The sequence below is a fragment of the Microcebus murinus genome, chromosome 11 (genome assembly GCF_040939455.1).
Source record: "Microcebus murinus isolate Inina chromosome 11, M.murinus_Inina_mat1.0, whole genome shotgun sequence".
Classification (NCBI taxonomy): Eukaryota; Metazoa; Chordata; class Mammalia; order Primates; family Cheirogaleidae; genus Microcebus; species Microcebus murinus.
Window position 1 is genome coordinate 26,387,820 of NC_134114.1, and position 19,094 is coordinate 26,406,913.

At 43.5% G+C, this 19,094-nt stretch overlaps 1 protein-coding gene across 2 annotated transcripts in view; it reads right to left on the reverse strand.

Moving 5' to 3' along the window:
- Positions 1-2,648: 2,648 nt before the first annotated feature.
- Positions 2,649-19,094, reverse strand: part of AGXT2 (alanine--glyoxylate aminotransferase 2) — a 36,116-nt gene continuing 19,670 nt past the window's right edge. For both annotated transcript variants that reach the window (XM_012758142.2, XM_012758141.2), the window contains exons 10-14: positions 15,229-15,361; positions 13,286-13,377; positions 11,594-11,743; positions 7,376-7,474; positions 2,649-3,360 (exon numbers count right to left, since the gene is read on the reverse strand). In XM_012758142.2, the coding sequence (XP_012613596.1) occupies positions 3,253-3,360; positions 7,376-7,474; positions 11,594-11,743; positions 13,286-13,377; positions 15,229-15,361 (582 nt within the window). In that variant the 3' untranslated portion in view covers positions 2,649-3,252. The remainder of the gene's footprint in view (positions 3,361-7,375; positions 7,475-11,593; positions 11,744-13,285; positions 13,378-15,228; positions 15,362-19,094) is intronic.

The following is a 19,094-nucleotide window of genomic DNA, read 5'->3' on the forward strand; positions in this document are numbered from 1 at the left end:
AGGAGCCACAAGGAATATGTTGTATGAATTTATCTGAACGACTGAGTCCCTCAGTACCCTCCTTCCTGGAGAGGATGTCCTGGCACTAGCAGGTCCCATGGCCTCAGCACAAAAAGAGGTTTTGTTGTTGTTTTTGTTGTTCTTGATTTTAAATCTGAGTTTTATTGTTTGCTGTCTATATTTTCTAAATTTCTAAGTGGTTATCATAAGCTTTATTTTCAGTATTCTTCCCTTTATCTTAGAGGAAAAGGAGTATTGGCAGTGGGGAGGCTTTGAAGAATAAGAATTAAGCCTTGCCTTGCTTGTTCAACCTCCTTCACTGCATAATTTCCACTGGAGAAGAAGAGAGGAGGAGCATTCCAGGCAGAGTGAATGATAAGCAAGGAGCCAAGTTCACAACATGGGAAGAAGGGTGGAAATAAAGCTCAAAAAGGTGGTTTGGGGACAAATCCTGAGGGCTCTGGGATATCATTAGAGTTGGACTTTGAACTTTGTTCCATGGGCAGGAGGGAGCTCCCCAAGGCTTCAAGACACAAGAGACATGATCACATTTATTTTTTAAGTTAGTGACTTTTGTATTAGTGTAGAGGATGCATTGGGACGGAGCCCAGGATACCAGGTAGGAGGCAGTTTAAGTGCTGTAGGAGAGATGGTGGCCCACATTAAGGCAGTCTTGGTATAAATGGGCCATACTGGAAAAATTATGTTGGAGAAAGTATTCATGAGACTTAGTCATGCAAAGGGCAGAAGGATATTTTTCACTTGGAGAAAAAAAAATGACTGAATTGTGAGCCTGAGATAAAAAAAAAAAAAAAAAGGTACCAATAACAAACAAGGAATTCACTAGAATAGAGAGATTTAGTAGGTTTTGTATTAAATTTGTTGAATTTGAAGTGTTCTCCTGACATTCAAATGAAAGTGTCCAGAGAGCTAGAATTTCCTTCAGAATTTGGGGTTGGAGCTCAGAAAAAGGGTTTCAGATTGAAGATAAATATTTGGAAGTCATCAGCATAGTCAAAGATAGGCGAGATTTCAGACGTGGATAAGCGTGGAAGAAGAGACAGCCCAGGATAGAACTTGTAGTCGAGGAGTTGCCAGCAAAGAGACTGAGGAAGCGCCACCTGAGATAGAAGGATCACACTGCAGAAGACAAGAAGGACATTATTCAACAAGTAGCAGTTTTCCAGAAAGACCATTTAAAGGAAACATTAAGTTTTATTCATAGAGAGTCACCAGTGGCCTTTTGAGAAGGCAGTTTGCAAGGAAGGAGAGGCAGGAATGAGATCCTAGTGACTGGGACTTGGACGGGAGGCAAGGAGGTATAAATGGAGCTCAGAAACTGCTCTTGAAAAAGATTTTGCAGTAAAGGAAAGAAGAGAAATGTAGCTTAAAGGAGAAAAACTTTTATCTGTCTAGGTCATTAGTTTGCAAAGCACTTTTACCTCCATTGGTTCACTTGGTTCCCAGGACAACTGTAGAAGGTAGAAAGGGCAAGTATTGATCCTCCTAGGAGCAAACTGAGATTAACAAAAAGTGAAAAGACTTGCCCAAGTTCATTTATAGCAAATAAGCGGGAGAACTGAGGTCAGGTTTAAGGTCATTTAACTTTTAATGTGATGACCTTTCCACTGTGCCCAAACAGACCATTTCTGAAGTGTTCGCTGTATTTGGATATTGGATACTAGAGGGCATTGAGCTCCTTGTTAAAGGGTTTTGACCTTGTCCAGGGTACAGTGGGGAGCTACTGGAAGGTTTTGTGCTGGGGAACGCTATGTTAAAGTCAATGCTTGACAGAAACAAATCCGGCAGCAAGGTGTAGGATGTGTTAGTGGAACAGACACCTCTCAGTGGGGTAGACAATTAGGACGTAGCTTCAAAGTGGGACACAGCTTTAAACACGCCCAATCACAGGATCGAGTGCTCAGATGGAAGCTGCCTTGCATCCTCCCAGCACACGTGCCTTTGCTTTAAGTGTAGCAAATTTTCTGACCTGTAAGGAAGAAACAAGTTGAACATACTAGGTAAGCATGCCCAGCATGCTGAGAAGGTTATTTCCCTTTCAGTTTTCCAGACCCTGTTTGTGTTTAGAAGAAAGTCTGCGGTTTGCCAGTATATTTTTAACACCCATCAGGTGCTCTCTAATCTCCTTTTTGAACAAAGAAAGAACAGGTCTCAGTTTGGGAACATTTGCAAAAAAACTGGTATCCCCCCAGAACTGGATCACCTTGCTTTTTGTTCACTCTGTTTTTATAGTTACTTTCTACTTATGACAAGTAGCACTAATTTCCCATTTATTGTAATTACAGAAAGTTTACTCTTAAATATAACTAAGTAAAAAAGTCAAATTAAGGAAAAATATTTTCAATTCCAAGACCAGTAGTACACATCTATGGGGAAATACTTATAAACATGTTTTCTAATGACTGAAGTTTGAGAAATTCTGGCCTTGGATACCATTGCAAAAGGAGTAATGAGGTGTTAGATCAAGGTAAGGTGACAGTGTGACAGTGGTGGGAATGGAGAAGAAAAGAAGACTCTGATAGACGTTTTAAAGGAGTTAAAGGAGAGGGGGCAGTTGTCTCTTTGGAATATTTTCTATGCCATTTCTCAGGATGCTTTTGGCTGCAATAAAGGAAAACCAAAACCACTTATGCAACACAATGAATTTATTATGTCATATAATAAGAAGCCCCGAGGCAGAGTAGCTCCAGGATTGCTCAAGTCAGTGGTTCATTAATATCACTAAGCATCCATCCATCTTCCAACCTCCGCAAAGAGGCTTTGTCCTCATGGTGCCAAGATGGCTGACATGGTTCCGGGAATCCCATCACGACATATGTTTTCAGTGAATGAAGAAGACATCTCTTCCTGAGCTGAAGAGTAAAGTGTGAAGAAACCTTTCCCTGAAGGTACTTCCACGAAAACATTTTCCTTCAGGATTTGCTAAAATATGTCATAAGATCACGCTCAACCAATCACTGTCAAGGGGAATGAGATTACCAAACAAATCTAAATGGAATAGGATTTAGACTCTGAGCTAGGCATAGAGATCCTTTCCCTGAAGGATGAAGTTCTCAAGATATAGGGGCTCTGTTAACAAGTATGGCTGGTAGGTAGTCAACCATTTTTTTCAGAATTACTATGGAGAGCTACAGATATCGTACAAATACCAGTGGTGCAGAAATCCTCGAATTCACCTTTGAACATAAGTGGTAAGTTCTTGAGGCTTGTGGCTTTCTATTTCTAAAAATTTTATTTAGCTCTTCTCTCCATGTGTTGGATTAAGGCAGAACGAAATACGTCCACTGCAAAATCAGCTTCTGGTTTAGTGATACACATTGGGGGAGCAATGCGAAATGTCTGAGGAGACAAAGGAAAATACAGCAATGAATTATCAGAGAATCAACTGACTTTGAGGAAATGCACTACACTAAGAATCCTGAACTTCGTTTTATGACATTCCTTACATTCCTCTCACTAGATGGACTCTTCCTCCCTCCCCAGTGCTGTATCCAGGCCATTCACCCTCCAGGCTCCAGACAAGTCCTTGTACCATCTGGTTCTGTCCCTTCCTTTCCATCATCTGTTTACTTCCTTGTCCTTCTACTACCTTCACTGAGGTTACAGGTCCTCTACACTCCCTTTCTGACATCACCAAGGGTGAGCTCCACGTCCATGTGTGCAACCCAACAAACTCGCCTCTCACTTTCCTTATTGCCATACCTCATCCATTAATACAGCCAACATCATGAGCCTCCTTGCTCTAGTTTTGGATATCTGACATGCCAAACCTCATGTTGAAATTTGACCCCCAATGTTGGAGGTAGGGTTTAATTAGAGGTGTTCGTGTCATGGGGGCAGATCCCTCAGAAATGGCTTAGTGCCGTCCTTGTGGTAGTGAGTGGGTTCTCACTCTGTTAGTTCCTACAAGAGCTGGGCATTAAAAAGACCCTGGCAACTCCCTCCCTTCTTTCTTGCTTCTGCTCTCTTGCCATGTGACCTCTGCACATGTCAGCTCCCCTTTTCCTTCCACTTTGAGTATAAGTAGCCTGAAGCCCTCAGAAGCAGGTGCCAGTGCCATGATTCTTGTACAAGCTGCAGAACTGTGAGTCAAGTAAACCTCTTTTCTTTATAAATTACCCAGCCTCAGGTATTCCTTTGTAGCAACACAAACAGACCAAGACACTTCTCTTTATCATGAAGATCCCAATTTCTGATTCCCACTACATCCACCTTCTTCATGAACACTTCAATCTCCTCATTGTCTTCAGGTCTATTGTCTGACTCAGACCTCTCCCTTCTTTTCCTACCCAGCTTGGAGCACATAGTTAACTGAACTACTTTCTTATCCACTCCCTCATTTTGATTGCATCCACCCTTCTGCTGCTGCACCCACATGGCCAAGTACCAGCAATGATCAATACTAGAATTGAACCACTTTGCTCCAATCCAGATGGCTGAGAAATATTAGAGAAATTCACACAGCTGTGCTGGCTGACACGACTAGATATTCAGGGGGTCACATTTCTGCTGGTTCCCTCAATTTTCTTGTCCTCTGTCAGCTTTCTCTCTCATTCTAAACTTTTACATGCTTCTCAATTTCCTTGCTCAACTCCTACGCCTCTCACTCTATTTCATAGATGATCATGCCTCATCCTTCTTAGAGAAAATTGAAGCTGTCAGGAAATATCTTTCTATAAACTCGTTTGCTCTCATATCCATTTTTATATCCTTTCCTGAAGGCTCAGAGAATGAGATATTTTTACTGTTCAACCCTAAACTGTCCACCCCTGCCCTTGGATACTCCTGTCACCTTCATGCCAGGAAACACTCCTGCATTCTCTTACATCATCAACTTCATCAACATCATTCTCTTCGACTTCCCCTCAGCCTTTAAACAAGCAGGTGGAAAGCTCTCACAACCCCAGTCCAAGCCACAGCAAATACAAATCTGTGTCGATCCCCGGGTTCCCTCTGGCTACCATACAATGCTACCTATCCTTCTACTTGTAGCCACACTTACTAAAAGGACTGGTTGATGCTTATTGGCTGTTATTTCTCACTTTGCCCTCCCCCTATTCACATCTCAACCCATGACAGTCTGGTGTCTGCCCCTGCCACCAGTGGTCTGACACCACTCTAGAAAAGTTGCCTGCTAAGTGTGGAATCCACTGGGCATCTTTCAGGCCTCATCCTTCCCAGCCTTCTCTGCTGCACCTGACACTTAGGACCCTTCCTCTTCTGAATGTCTCCACTCTCTTGCTTCCATGACTCCACAGTCTTCTTACTCTGCTTATACCTGCCTGCCCCCTCTGTCTCTGCCTGGGCACCTTTTCTTTTTCCTGCCCTTTGATTGTAGGTGTTATGCCAATTTCTATCCTCACCTCACTGCAATTCTCATCCAGACAGGAGACTTCCCAGTAGATTTCCTCATGTGCGAATGAACTCCAAATCGATGTTCACCTATGCCTTGTCCTTTGAGCTACAGACTTGTGTAGATGGTTCCTGACTTAAGATTTTTTAACTTTACAATGGTGGGAAAGTGATGAACATTTAGTAGCAACCGTGTGTTGAGTATCAATACAACCACTCTGTTTTTTCACTTTCAATACAATATTTAATAAATGATATGAGATAGTTAACACTTTATTATAAAAATAATAATTTCCTTGAAAGATTTTTCCCAACTGTAGGCTAATTTAAGTGTTCTGAGCACGTTTAAGATAGGCTAGGCTAGCTACAATGTTCAGTAGGTTAGGGGTATTAAGTACATTTTTGACTTAGGATATTTCCAACTTGGGATGGGCTTATCAGGATGTAACCCTGTAAGTCAAGGAGCATCTGTAGATAGAACTGGATGTTCATCAATACCTCAAATGGCATGCTCAAACAAAGCTGAACTCATTCTTGACCTCCCTAAACCAAGTTAGATATGAGGGTTTCACCCTTGACTTTCATTTCTCCTATGCAGGTTTTGTGCATTTTACTCCCAGGATTGTCCTCAGAAGGTCTCCTTTATCCCTACTACCAAACATCCTCAGCCCCCACCCTGCCTCCCTGCCTCTGGTCTTGTCCCCTTGGGCTTATCCTCCTCAGAGGGCAGGTTTAGAGATCAGACCGCCTGAGTTTGGATCCTGGTTCTGCTGTTTAACTGACCTCTCAGTGCCTCTATTTCTTAGGTCATGAGGGCAGAGCTCATGTGGGGGTTAGTGAAGGTCCCAGAAAGCTCTTTTGCCTCTTCTACCATGTGAGGTCACAGCAGAAAGATGGGCATGTAGGAAACAGGCCCTCGCCAGACGCCGACTCTGCTGGTGCCTTGATCTTGGACCTCCCAGCTTCCAGAACTTTGAGGAATAAATTTCTGTTGCTTATAAGCCACCAAGTCTATAGTATTTTGTTATGGCAGCCTGAAGGGATTAATACAGGAGGTAAGAGTAGATAGAAGACAGGCGAGTTTATATAGAGATCTTTCCTGATAGCTTCAATTTTCTCTGAGAAGGATGAGGTGGTCACTGAAATCGTGAGAAACAGGGAGGGAGCCAGGAAACCGGGAGGAATGAAGAACGTTTAAAACGGGAAAGAAAGATGACTAAGGACAAGAACAGATTAGGCAGGAGCCGAAGTTACCTTCACTCTTACATCTCTGCCTGGGAGGCGGTCCCTGGCGAGGGGCCTGCTGGCGCGAGGGATCTGGGGCTGGCGAGCCGGCTCAGAGCAGCACCCCACGCCCCAGCGCAGAGCGACACCAGGGTCCTGACTGCAGAGCGACACCAGGGTCCTGACTGCGGAGCCGGCTCGACTCGGCTTTTCCAGGAGGGAGTGCAGTCTCCGCACCTCCCAGGCTGACAGCGAAGGACGCTGGGAGCTCTGATTTCGAGTTCTGCATTAGAGACCATGCCCAGGGGGGTCCCCCGCCTTCCTGGCAGGCGTCGCCTGGGCCTGACAGCGCTGTTAGGTTGCTCCCCGCCACAGGTGCCGCTGAGGCTTAGCGAGGTCCCAAAGTCAGAGCCCAGGGCTGAGCTGAGAGCGGCTAGGATTGCTTTGACGGGGGTTAGAACTGATTACACACGAGGCAGGTTATTTACTGCACGAGTGCTATGACTCTATCATCATGCATACTGTCAATCGTCTGGTTGGGCTGTACCTGTGTGAGCCCCTGTATCTTCCCCCAGTCGCGATAATCAAACCATTCCCCACGGCGCCCCCTAGTGGCCCGCTGGCTCCGCTGCCCTTTTTTTTTTAATATACCTGCGCATCAGCCCGAGAGCAAGTGCGGCTGCGCCCCCCAGTGCAGTCGCGAAGAAAAGCGACCAGCATTGGGACATCGGGGAGACGCCTACCTAAACAGGTGGGTAAGGACCAGCCTTCCTCTTACCTGAGAAAAGATGCCGCCTCTGCCAACTAAGAGCCCCAGGCGTTTGCAGTCCTCATGGATTTGATTTACTTCTTCACGGGGAAGAGGCTTGCGGCTCTCCTGTAAATACATTTTTAAAATGCTTTCTGTTTGGTGTTTGAATGGTTAAAGGCATTATTTCTAAGGGGGAAAACCCCTCAAGGGATGAATGCCCTTCTTTTATCTCTCTTCCCCTCCCCCCCCCGCCATAATTAAATAAAGCTGTTAATTGGTGGACTAGAGTTTTCGAGGGTGTTATTAAAAATATTTGTTTTTATTCCAATTCATCCCGAATCCCCAAAGACAAAATGAAGTTTCATGCAGATAGGCAGTAAATCTTGGTTTTGCTAATGGGTGCCTTGGGAGTTTGGTTCCTTAATAACTGAATTCGGAGTCTGTTTTATTTATGTGGGAATTCTCCTTGACTGTTCTCTTTGTTCCGCCCATGTAAATAGAGCTCGTTTCGAAGTCCAGGAAATGGCTCAGAAGTTGCACAAGGGCCCTCCTTCCAGGGTGCCCAGTGGCATTACCATCCTCATGGCTTCCTACCCACCTCCCTCTAGGCTTTGGCACCCATTTCCTTCTCCCCACCCACCCCTGGCCCACTCTTTCCCCCAATCCTCCATTTCTTATGAGGTGTCAGGGTCTGAAAATAAAATAAGACCGGACCTCCCAGAGATGTTTGCACTGGTGTCTGTTCTAAAACTTTAAGAAAAGGCAAATAATGTTCAAACTTTCAGATTACTGCATCACAGAGGACCTGGAAGGGGGAAAGACTAGGATCTTCTCATTGGTCCCCAAATGCCATCGCGCATGCTTGCTTGCCCCATGGTTCTCATCTATTGGAGAGGGAAGACAAATAATTTAGGGCTAAACCTTGAGAACTATAAAGAAGTTAAATATGATTCGAGGGACCAGAGGTCAGAAATGGCCAGGGCCCCTAGAAAGGTTTCCTGAGGGGAAGTTGGGTTGGTGGGGCCTTCCCTAACATGGCAGCTCTGGGTAGGTGGAGTTTGGCCTCACCCCAGCCTTGGCCTGGGCCAGCACCCTTCTTGCTCTCTTGTCCAGTTCTCCCTGGATGGCCTGGACTGCTGTGACTAATTAAATATGTATTTATTCCTCAGGGAAAGCAGGGTCAGAAACTCTAATGAGGCAAAGCTGTAGGGCAGTCTGTTGAGGCCTGTGACCCAACCGCTTGATAGTGAAGTGGTCATGTTGGTAATTAGACTCCTTGTTGGGTGTATAATGTAGTTTTGTGTTTGTCTTTTTGGTTTTTGTTTTTTTGTTTTTTGTGGTGAATATGCATTTAAAAAGTAGTCCAAGATTATCAGAAAAAAATCCAAATGATACAGAAGTACATAAACTAAAAACAGAAAATGTCCCCTCCCCCATCCTCCTAGGGACACCTCCCATCAACAATTTGGTATGAATCAGACACTTTTTCTATGCATATAAATACATCTTTAGGCATGTTTTTAAAAAATAAATTATATTTTAAAATGTTCTGCAATTTTCTTTAATAATTTACAGTATATTTTGGATATCATCTCATGTCAGTATATTTGGACCTAGTCTTCTTAAGTTTAAATAGTATTTCATTGCAGTCATTGCTCAATCTCCTATTTTGGGGCACTTAGGTTGTTTCCAATTTTTCATGATTATGAACAATGCTATAAGCATCCCTGTTTATTTTATATATATATATATATATATATATATATATATATATCTTCATACACTTTGGTGAGTATTTCTTTAGGATACATTTCTAGAAATGCAATAGTCAGGTCAAAATGTATAGACATTTAAAATTTTGATAGATTCAGACAAATTGTTGTCCAAAGGGCTGTAGCTCCTCACCAACAGAGTATGGGAGCATTTATTTTAGGTTATGTTGAACAGCATTGTAGCAAAGTTCTCAGCTGTTGTAATCACATGAATATGGTCTAAGTGTTGCAGGGGCCTGAAACCAATCAACCAGTATAAAGCACTTACCACGTGTATGTTTCCTGGCCTCAAAGGTATACAATTCATTTAGGAAAATAAGGTATTTACACATAAAAACTGAGTCAAGAGTCTGTGGTGGATACCACGGACTGAATGTTTGTGTTTCCTCCATCACCAAAATTCATATGTTGAAACATAACTCTTAATGTGATGGTCATGGAGGTGGGGCCTATGGGAGATGATTAGGTCATGGAAGTGGGCCCCTTATGAATGGGATTGTGCCTTTATAAAAAGAAACTCCAAGAGCTCCCCTGCCCCTTATCCATGTGAGAAGGTGTGATCTATGAACCAGGAAGTGGGTCTTCATCAGACACTGAATCTGTCCATACCTTGACCTTGGACTGCCTTGCCTCCAGAACTATGAGAAATACATTTTTACTGTTTTTAAGATAGCCAGACTATGGAACTTTTTTATAGCAGCCTAAATGGACTAAGATAGTGGAAAAGATCTTTTCAAGGGAACTCCTTAGACAGTGAGTACTAGAGGGATTCTCTGAAGAGTGGAGCCTTGGATGGGGGTGAAGCAAAGGCAAGCATTAAGGAGGGGGTACAATGAAGCATGATCTTAAAAAAGACCAGAATTTTCACAGGTAGAGCTAGAGAGGAGAGTACTGTGTTCCATGCTTGAAGAAAAGCTTGGGTGTCATTTGCATGTAGGACAGTGAATGGCATTGAGGGAACAGTGAGAAGAATTAGTGGGTGGAGGAGCTGGAATTTAAATCTGGGTGGTCTGCCCTCAGAGCCTGTGCTTATAACTAACAAATGCCAGAACAAAGAGAAAAAGAGCTCCTTCTAAGATACTATTTTATAACCTGTTTTATCTTTCCACAATATAGCTTGCATATCTTTGCATGTCAAATACATATCGATGCCATTGTATCAGGGATGTGCCAAAATTTAGCTTGTTCTGCATCGATGGCCATTTGGGAGGATTCCAGTGTTTTACTATGACAAAGTTCTGATGAACATGTTGTTCATCTGACTTTGAGCATGCAGATGCTGGGTTTGGAATAGGGGACAGGGAGGACAGCTCTCTCTCATGGGCTGCTCCTCTCTGGGCCTAGACTTTGATGAGTAGAGATATCTTTGAGGGAGGTCCTGGGGTGAAGACTAAGATGGACTCTTCCGAGCCCTACAACAACCCCTGTCCCAGACCACAGGCTTAAGGTAAGTACATTAGGACTTGTGAGCTGGAGGCCCTATTCTCATATTGCTCTTTATTTTCCCTTGACTTTCAAATCTTATTTAAGCATTCCAGCTTTGTACTGGCTCTGCCATGTAGTATTAATGAAAGAGTCTTCTATCCATGCCTGGTCTGAATATTAGAAGAATTGAGCAGCAACCCTTCTTGAGGAGGGTGGTGTGGTAAGAGCAAATAGCGATCGATCACTCCAGGAAAGCCAGATCCCTGTAGACAAGAGGGATCCTCCTGACAATATCCTCCTGCTGCTACCATCCTCAGGCTTTGCTTTTATGGAGTCCAGGTACCATTTGCTACTTGCATGGACTGTAGGGGCAGCAGCAGAAACAAACAGAAGGATTTGGAGACACAGCAGAGAAGGGATCAGTGAGACTTGCCATCAGACATAAGGGAAGAGGAGCAGTCACAGATTGTTGTGTGGTATTAGGCTGGGTAGCTGCAAGAAGGAGAAACAGATCTTAGGAGGAACAGCTGGTTTTGGAGAAAATGCTAAGCTCAATGTCATCGTGTTGAGTTTGAGGTCTCAGTGGGCAATATTCCTCCATCATTGCTTGGGAGATTGAAATCCAAGCAAGCATGCAAACAAACACAAAAACCATTATATGTTGAACATCTTCTCCCCAAATCTTCACTACAACCTTCTCCTGGCCCTTTCTCCTTACTTCCACCCGTCCCTCCTCAGATCATTTCCTCTCTTCCCCATATGTCTAAGTATTTCATCATTGCCTATGCTCTTTGCATAGTCTGGCAAGGATAATAGCAGCTCCCTTTTTCAAATGCTCTCCCTCACCCTTTTAGAACCCTTGACAATCTGCCAGGATTTTGGTCCCACTCAACATTCTCTACTCTCCTATAAGGGGCTTTGCAGAATCTTACTGGCTGTATGCGCTCTTTCCTGGAGAATGAATGAAGTGAGATTTCAGCTGATGCTTCCTACTTTAATCCCGGCTGGCCCCAGGCAGCTGCAGAGGGAATGGCAGATTGGAACCTACCTTATCCTGCACCATTTCTATCCCTATCATGAGGCCTTTGCCTCGGACGTCTCCAACAATTTCAAACTCATCCCGCAGCTTAGCAAACTTCAGTAACATGTAGGTACCAACTTCTTGACTGTTTTTCTGTAGATTTTCTTCTTTAATTACCTGTTCAGAAAAAACCTCAGATGATCTTATGTGGCAAAAGTTCTAAGATTGACTGACAAGTGTGGGGAGGTAATTGTACATGACCTTATTTATGGTAAGTTGACCAGACAGAACCCAGGACAAAGTCTAGTGTGGCCAAGCCACAGACTATGGAAAGATTTGTTGTAAGGAGAAGAAAAGTCCTAGTATAGGGGATCCACCCCCCCCCGCCGCCCCTAGATTCCTCACCAACAGGGGTGGGTAAAATTTAGGAAAGAGTAAAAGGTGTGTCTCCATGCACTTGGCAACATAGATGCTGTAATCTAAGGTACACTATTGCCAGGTTTTGCTGAGAACTGGAATACGGTGTGAATAAGATGAATGCTCTGAAGAACAAAATATCACAGGTGCTTTCCCTACTGGAGGACCATGAACTTAGGAGCCAAGACAGAGGCTGTCATAGCCCTAGAACCCCAATTTGGGGCCCTGGCCTCTTTAGCTGAGCCCAGAGCCCAAGAACCTAAAGACATAAAAAGATTTTCATCTAAGTTCGATTCCCAGCAGACACTTGTGATTCTTGACAAGACACATAAGATATACTACATTTATATTTAGCTGATAATAATTGCATGATCCCAGGCAAACCTTGATGTTTTTAAGACCTATTTGTTCGCCTAAATCTTCTCTACCTTCTAAATTGGTTGAGGTGACCCAGCACTTAAAAGAAAAACCTGGCAATGTCTACAAAAGGAAATAGATGACACATTCCCACCCACACTTTCTCATCTCATGATTTGATCATATTTGGAGATAACTAATTACCAAAGACAGCTTTTACTTTTTATCTTTATTTAAAAATACTTTTGCATTTAATTTTTTGAATAAATAAATCATGTTCATGGTTCAAATATCAGCAAGTAAAAAAGTGTATCCAGCAGAATGACTCCTGCTGAACTCGGTCCCTGGCCACCAAGTTTTCCTCCCAACAAACAACCACTGCAATTAATTTTTAAGACATTCATCCAGAAACGTGTTATACTTCTGTAAGCAAATGCTATTACGCATATCAGCAAGAACATTTAAAAAAATCTTTTTCAACAGATGAGACCCCAGACTAAATCAGTGCAGCAGGGCTCAACAGTTGATCACAATAGCTGAATTACCTTGCTGTAATCAGATAGAACCCATGTCTTCTTAGTCATTCAATTTCTGATAGTCCAACAAAAGGAAGAAAGAAAAAAATACACAAGACAGAGCCAAAATTAAACTAAAAACAAAGATAGTAAATAACAAAGAAATTCAAGTGCTACCATCTGGCTAGGGGAATTCTTGTATTTCCTATACATGTGAGGTTTATTAAATATTATTTCTTACTCAATACTTCAAGTATGCTAAGTAGGTCTTACAAAAGAGGGAAGGCAGAATAATTACTGGACACCTAGGTTAAATGGATGCATTACTAATTAGCTTTCCACTTGAATAATGTGATGTGATAATGTGGGTGTGGTTTTGGAATAGTCTTTTTGTGAAATGAGTGATGTTAAAGTGGCCGCTGGAACCAACCTCAAGCACTGCAGATCCAATGGCACAGGCCATGGGGTTCCCTCCGAAGGTGTTGAAGTGAAGAAGACATTTAGCCAAAGACTGGGCAATCTCTAGGGGGAGAAAAATCTAGGTGAGTAAAGAGTGACTCATTCCTATTCAGCATCTCTCCTCACACCATCTGGATCACACTTACTCACGTGTTGTAAATGGCGTCATATCCAATTCATTATTCACTCGCCTGATAATGGGTGTTATGGACTGAAGTTTCTCCTTGAAATGTATATGTTGAAATCCTAACCCTGAAATTGACTGTATTTGGAGATAGTGCCTTTAAGGGGGTAATTAAGGTTAAATGAGGTCATAAGGATGGGACCCTAATCCAATAGGACTGGCGTCCTTGTAAGAAGAGGAAGAGCTGTCAGAGCTTTCCCTTCCTCCCCCCCCTCCTCTCCCCCTCCCCCTCCCCCTGTGTGCACAGAGGAAAGGCCACAGCGAGAAGGTGGCCATCTGCAAGCCTAAAGGAGAGGTCTTGCCAGAAACCAACCCTGCTGGCCCCTTGATCTCAGACTTCGAGCCCCAGAACTGTCAGAAAATATGTGTGTATTATTTAGGCCACCCAATCTGGGGTATCTTGTTTTGGCAGCCTGAGCTGACTACCGTGGATAAGGAAAAATATCTTTATTTACTTGATGAGAAGTTTGATAAAATCTTTAATGTGTTTCCTGTTTCCTACTAATTGAGAAAAACAATCTTTAATGTGTTGTATGAATTGGGAAATACCTTAAATTTTGATTTATGGAAATTTACATGGAATCTTCAATTAGCTAAACCTTTTTTTTTTTTTTTTTCTGACTTCTACTCCAGACGAAAAAGGAAATGTCAAGAAAACAATCTCATATCAAGGATCTAGTTACATAATTTCTGGCTTGTTTCAGGCTCAGTGTATGTTCAGTTCATTATACTTCACTTTTTCATCCACTTTTTTGTACCTTTATTCATTCAGTAAAAACACTGAGATATCTACAAGGTACTTAATTAGACCTCTGTGGTGTGCTTAGTATTGGTGGGAAAAAGAAATGAAATAATTTTAAGATTTTCAAAAATAAATGGTTCATAAACAATTACTTTCTGTCAAACCTCACTAAAATGGAAAAGACAGTTAAGTCTAATGTTCATTTCATGGAATGTTCTGGATCAATAAAATATTACTGTATTTGTCTGTCTTGTTGATGAGAAATCTGTCACTGGGGATCTTGAATCTATAGCTTATTGGTTCAGTAAGACCAAGCAACAAGAATACTATCTTTGGAAGTTTCAGGGCTGGTTTTTTTTTTTTTTTTTTTTTTTGAGACAGAGTCTCACTTTGTTGTCCAGGCTAGAGTGAGTGCCGTGGCGTCAGCCTAGCTCACAGCAACCTCAAACTCCTGGGCTCGAGTGATCCTTCTGCCTCAGCCTCCCGAGTAGCTGGGACTACAGGCATGTGCCACTATGCCCGGCTAATTTTTTATATATATATATCAGTTGGCCAATTAATTTCTTTCTGTTTATAGTAGAGACGGGGTCTCACTCTTGCTCAGGCTGGTTTTGAACTCCTGACCTTGAGCAATCCGCCCGCCTCAGCCTCCCGAGAGCTAGGATTACAGGCGTGAGCCACACCGCCCGGCCTTCAGGGCTGGTTTTGTACTATATTTTCCTATACCTCGACCATGTGGTGGAACCCTGCATTTCATTGTGGGGATGGGAGAAGTAGTCTGCCCTACAGCAAGATCAGAAAAGGCTGGCTTTCTTCGATCTGATCCACAATCTGGCAGACAGGCTGTTTCTCTTTTTTCATTGCTTGGGAAATGCATTGTGTAGTTCCCATCACCGTCTCCAACCCATGAAAGTTCCAGCACATGTATTTTATGCCACAGCCAATGCAGGCGGCCTAGAAGCAAACACAAACTGCCCACACGTCTTACCTGGAGTGGTTACAACTGCCGCCATGGGAAAGCCATTCCCAATCCCTTTAGCCATGGTGACAATGTCAGGCAGGACGTCGTGGGTTTGGAAGCCCCAGAAATGGGAACCCAGCCTTCCAAATCCTGTCTGCACCTGATGAAAACAAATTCAAAACCATTGGAAACCTTTCAAGAAATACTGTTTTCTCTCTGTTCTCTTCTCTGTCCTTCTTTCTCTCTTCTTCCTCCCCCCTTCTTCAACATTGTCATCGTCAGCCATCATCCTCGCCATCCTGTAGTATCACGAGCAGAGCGCTTCATCTGAGCTTGTAGGCATCAAAAGCCATTTACTAGCTTTGTGTGATTCTGGAATTGTTTCTTAAATCCTCTAAGCCAGGCATCCTCAAACTACGGCCTGCGGGCCACATGCGGGTGTTTTTGCCCGTTTGTTTTTTAACTTCAGAATAAGATATGTGCAGTGTGCATAGGAATTTGTTCATAGTTTTTTTTAAACTACAGTCCAGCCCTCCAACGGTCTGAGGGACAGTGAACTGGCCCCCTGTTTGAAAAGTTTGAGGACCCCTGTTCTAAACCTCTGTTAACTCACCTGTTCAGTAGCAATACTAATAACAATACATTCCAGGACTCTGTGAGGGTCATATAAATAAACCACGGGAAAAGGATCACTATGACTAACAATATTTAATAAGCATCCCCTGGGTGTAAGGCAGGAAGGCGGAAAAGTGGAGAAGCTGGGTCTGCCCCAGGCTGGAAGCAGCAGGAGCTGCTGTCAGTCCCTTGGAGCCCGGGCACTCACCGCAGCCCAGACAGATGTCATCCTGTCCCCAGGGGCCTCTCCCCTCCCTGAGAACTGCATTGCAAGGAAGACCCAGCTGAGCCAGTTGGGGTTGAACTTCTCTAATCTAGAAATTGTGATGATTTGGACTAACATTTGACCTTAGGTGTTTGTGTGTGTGTGCCTGTTGTTCCCTCTCTCTAGAAGATCCTCTTCCTGCTTCTTCAGCTCAGTAACTTCTGTCCTTTGAAACATGCCTTTGTCATCACTTGGTCTAGGAAGTTTTTTCCCAGAGCTAGCAGGTCTCCCTCTCGAGGTACTCTGGGCATGTTGCCATCGGAAGCTTTCACCATGGGCTGTCATCACAGTGTACGTGTGCCATTCTCTGTCTGTCCACGACACCTAGCAGAGTGCCTGACACAAAGTGGACATGTAGAGGGTGTTTGTCGAATGAGTGAAGGAGTGGCAGAAGTGCCTAACTGAATAGAGCCACACAGACGTATCCACGCACATTTCTGTGCTTGGAAAAGGCCTCTTGATCTCTTTTGGGATCTCAGTTTCTCCATCTGTCTGTCTCTCTCCGCACATCCACCGGATGCAGGGCGGGAATGGTGGTCTGGGAACTTGATGCTGATTCTAAAATGCACCTAGAAGAGCAAGTTTCCTTCTCAGACTCCTTTCTCATTTTCCCTAGGCTGCTGCAGCGAGGGTAGATTCCAGGGGTTAGAATTAGATGACAGTGACCAATTAGATGACAGTGACCTTTTCAGTGACCAAGGAGAAGGGCTTAGATATGGGAATTGGATAGACCTGGGCTTGAATCCTGGGTCTCCTACTTCCTACTTACCGGCCTCTGGGCAAGCTGAATGATTTGCCAAATATGATAATGTGGGGAATTGCTCTCGGAAAACCAATATTTTTGTCTTCCTACCTGTCTTCCTTTTTCACTTCATCTATCTAAGTGCCATAACTAAATGGTATAAATGGTGAAAAATCATATTTCCTGGGCAATGCATGAAATTATGTAGGACAGTAAACCATGCTGAGCCACCTAGGAAGCATCAGTTTCATCGACTCTTACAGTAGGTCAGAGATGGATCATTCTACGGTTCAAAAACTCAAACGTCTTTGGGATGAGGGGCACATGTTGGGGAGAGAAGTGGCCTGGGTCATGACAGGGAGCAGATGTGGGGACCGTGGGTGTACATGCCCGTCTAAACAGCCAATTACAAATTCAAAGTTAGTCTATGCCAGACCAGCATAGACTGGCTGCCCAGTCTATTGGGGCTGCCGATTTTCTATCTTTGATTCTAAATTCCTCATTTTGAAAAAAAGAATATGTGATCGTTAATTAAGATGACTTGGGTAAGAGCATTCAATGGCAGGATTGCATTTTGTCATCTGGGAGGGGCAGTTTGGTACAGTGGTTAGTCGTCTGGTTTTGGGAGCCTGAGTCTGCATCCTGGATCTGTCCCTACTAACTGCATGACCTTGACAAGTGACTTAACCATCGTGGACTTGAATTCACTCATCTGCAAAATGGAAGTAATAACAATGGGGCTTATAGCGTTGTTATAGGTATTAACTGAGCTAATACACGCCAAGTATTACAAACAGTGAGACACACAGTAAATGCTCAGAAAATTCCAGCTATTCTTATCTTTACCTAGTCATCTGGACCATTCTTCTTTTTTTTTTCATCATATTATGGGGTTACAAATATTGTTAAGGTTACATATATTGCCCTTGCCACCCCCCACCCCCCGCAGAGCTTCAAGTGTTGGACCATCCTTCCTAAGGTTACCCTGTGTTAGAGAGGTTCCAATGACATTTTTGGGAGTCATAAAATGACATATCTTAGAAAATTCTGATATTCATCTTTTCTTTGAATTCATCCTACTTTTCTTCTAATTAGCCAGACTGTAGCAGCTTTCCTGTGTGCTGATTCCAAGGCCAAAGTTTATCCTCTTCACTGATGTGGCTAATTTTAAACTGCCTGAATATACTTTTCTTCTTTTTTAATGGCAGATTGATCTTCTTCGGGTAGGACTTTGATTAGTTTGCCGGCAGGCTGGGGACGGGAGGATGGGCATGGCAGGAAGAGGCCAGCCTGAGCCTCATGCAAGGGGTCAAGTGCACCCCGGGCAGAACAGAGACCTGGCTGTGCGTGAAGAAACTGCAAAATTTCTGCTGAGGGGGCAGCCCAACGTCAGCTGTGGGTAATTTTTAGTTGAGGAAAACTCTTTAGGCAAAGATGGCAGGACTGAGACAGGTAGGAAACATACTTACAGGCTCTTTAAAAAAAATTAAGGGGCCCAAGGTGGGGACTGTGGAAAAGGAAATATATATATACCCAGCTATTCTTCCCTAGCTTGCTTTCCTATAATTGCTTGCTACTCAGGTATCTTATTGCTGATGGTCATGAAGATTCTTAGCTTTCTTAATTGCTCCCATGGATAGCATCATCCTTGCGAAACTTAAGGCTAATTTTTGAGCTATCTTCCAGGCCCTGCATTCTGGTGGAACAGCTGACCCACCCAGACCAGTGGCCCACACAGAGGAATGGACTCACCTGGTACTGTGACCCCCCACCCAAGAACCGACTCAGCAAAGAAGACGATTTCTACACCCCTGATGGTTCTGCTCAGAACCCAGCCAATTAGCAGGCCCTATTGCCTAGCCTTTTGCCATCAAACTATTTTTTAAAAAACCTTTCTCCCAAATTTTCAAGGAGATGGATTTGAGAACTTCCTTCTGTCTCCTCCCATGGCACCTGCGGTATTGAACTCTTTCTCTGCTGTAGCCCCTGCTGTCTCAGTGTATTGGCTTCCTCTTGAGCAGTGGGCAATGAACTTGGTTGGGCTGTAACACTGGTGGGTCTAACCACCTGCCAGGACAATAATCATAGGTCACCCAGCAGTGAGCCAGGAAGATTTCTATGGCCCTAGTGACCATCCACTGGTCTTTTGATCTCCATAGCTATTTTCAGTAGACAAAGGCTGTCTTTGATACATTCTAATATATGATGTAATTATAAGTAAATTGACCTCTTTCAAAAACACACAGGCTAGAGTTCATAGAACCATTGAAT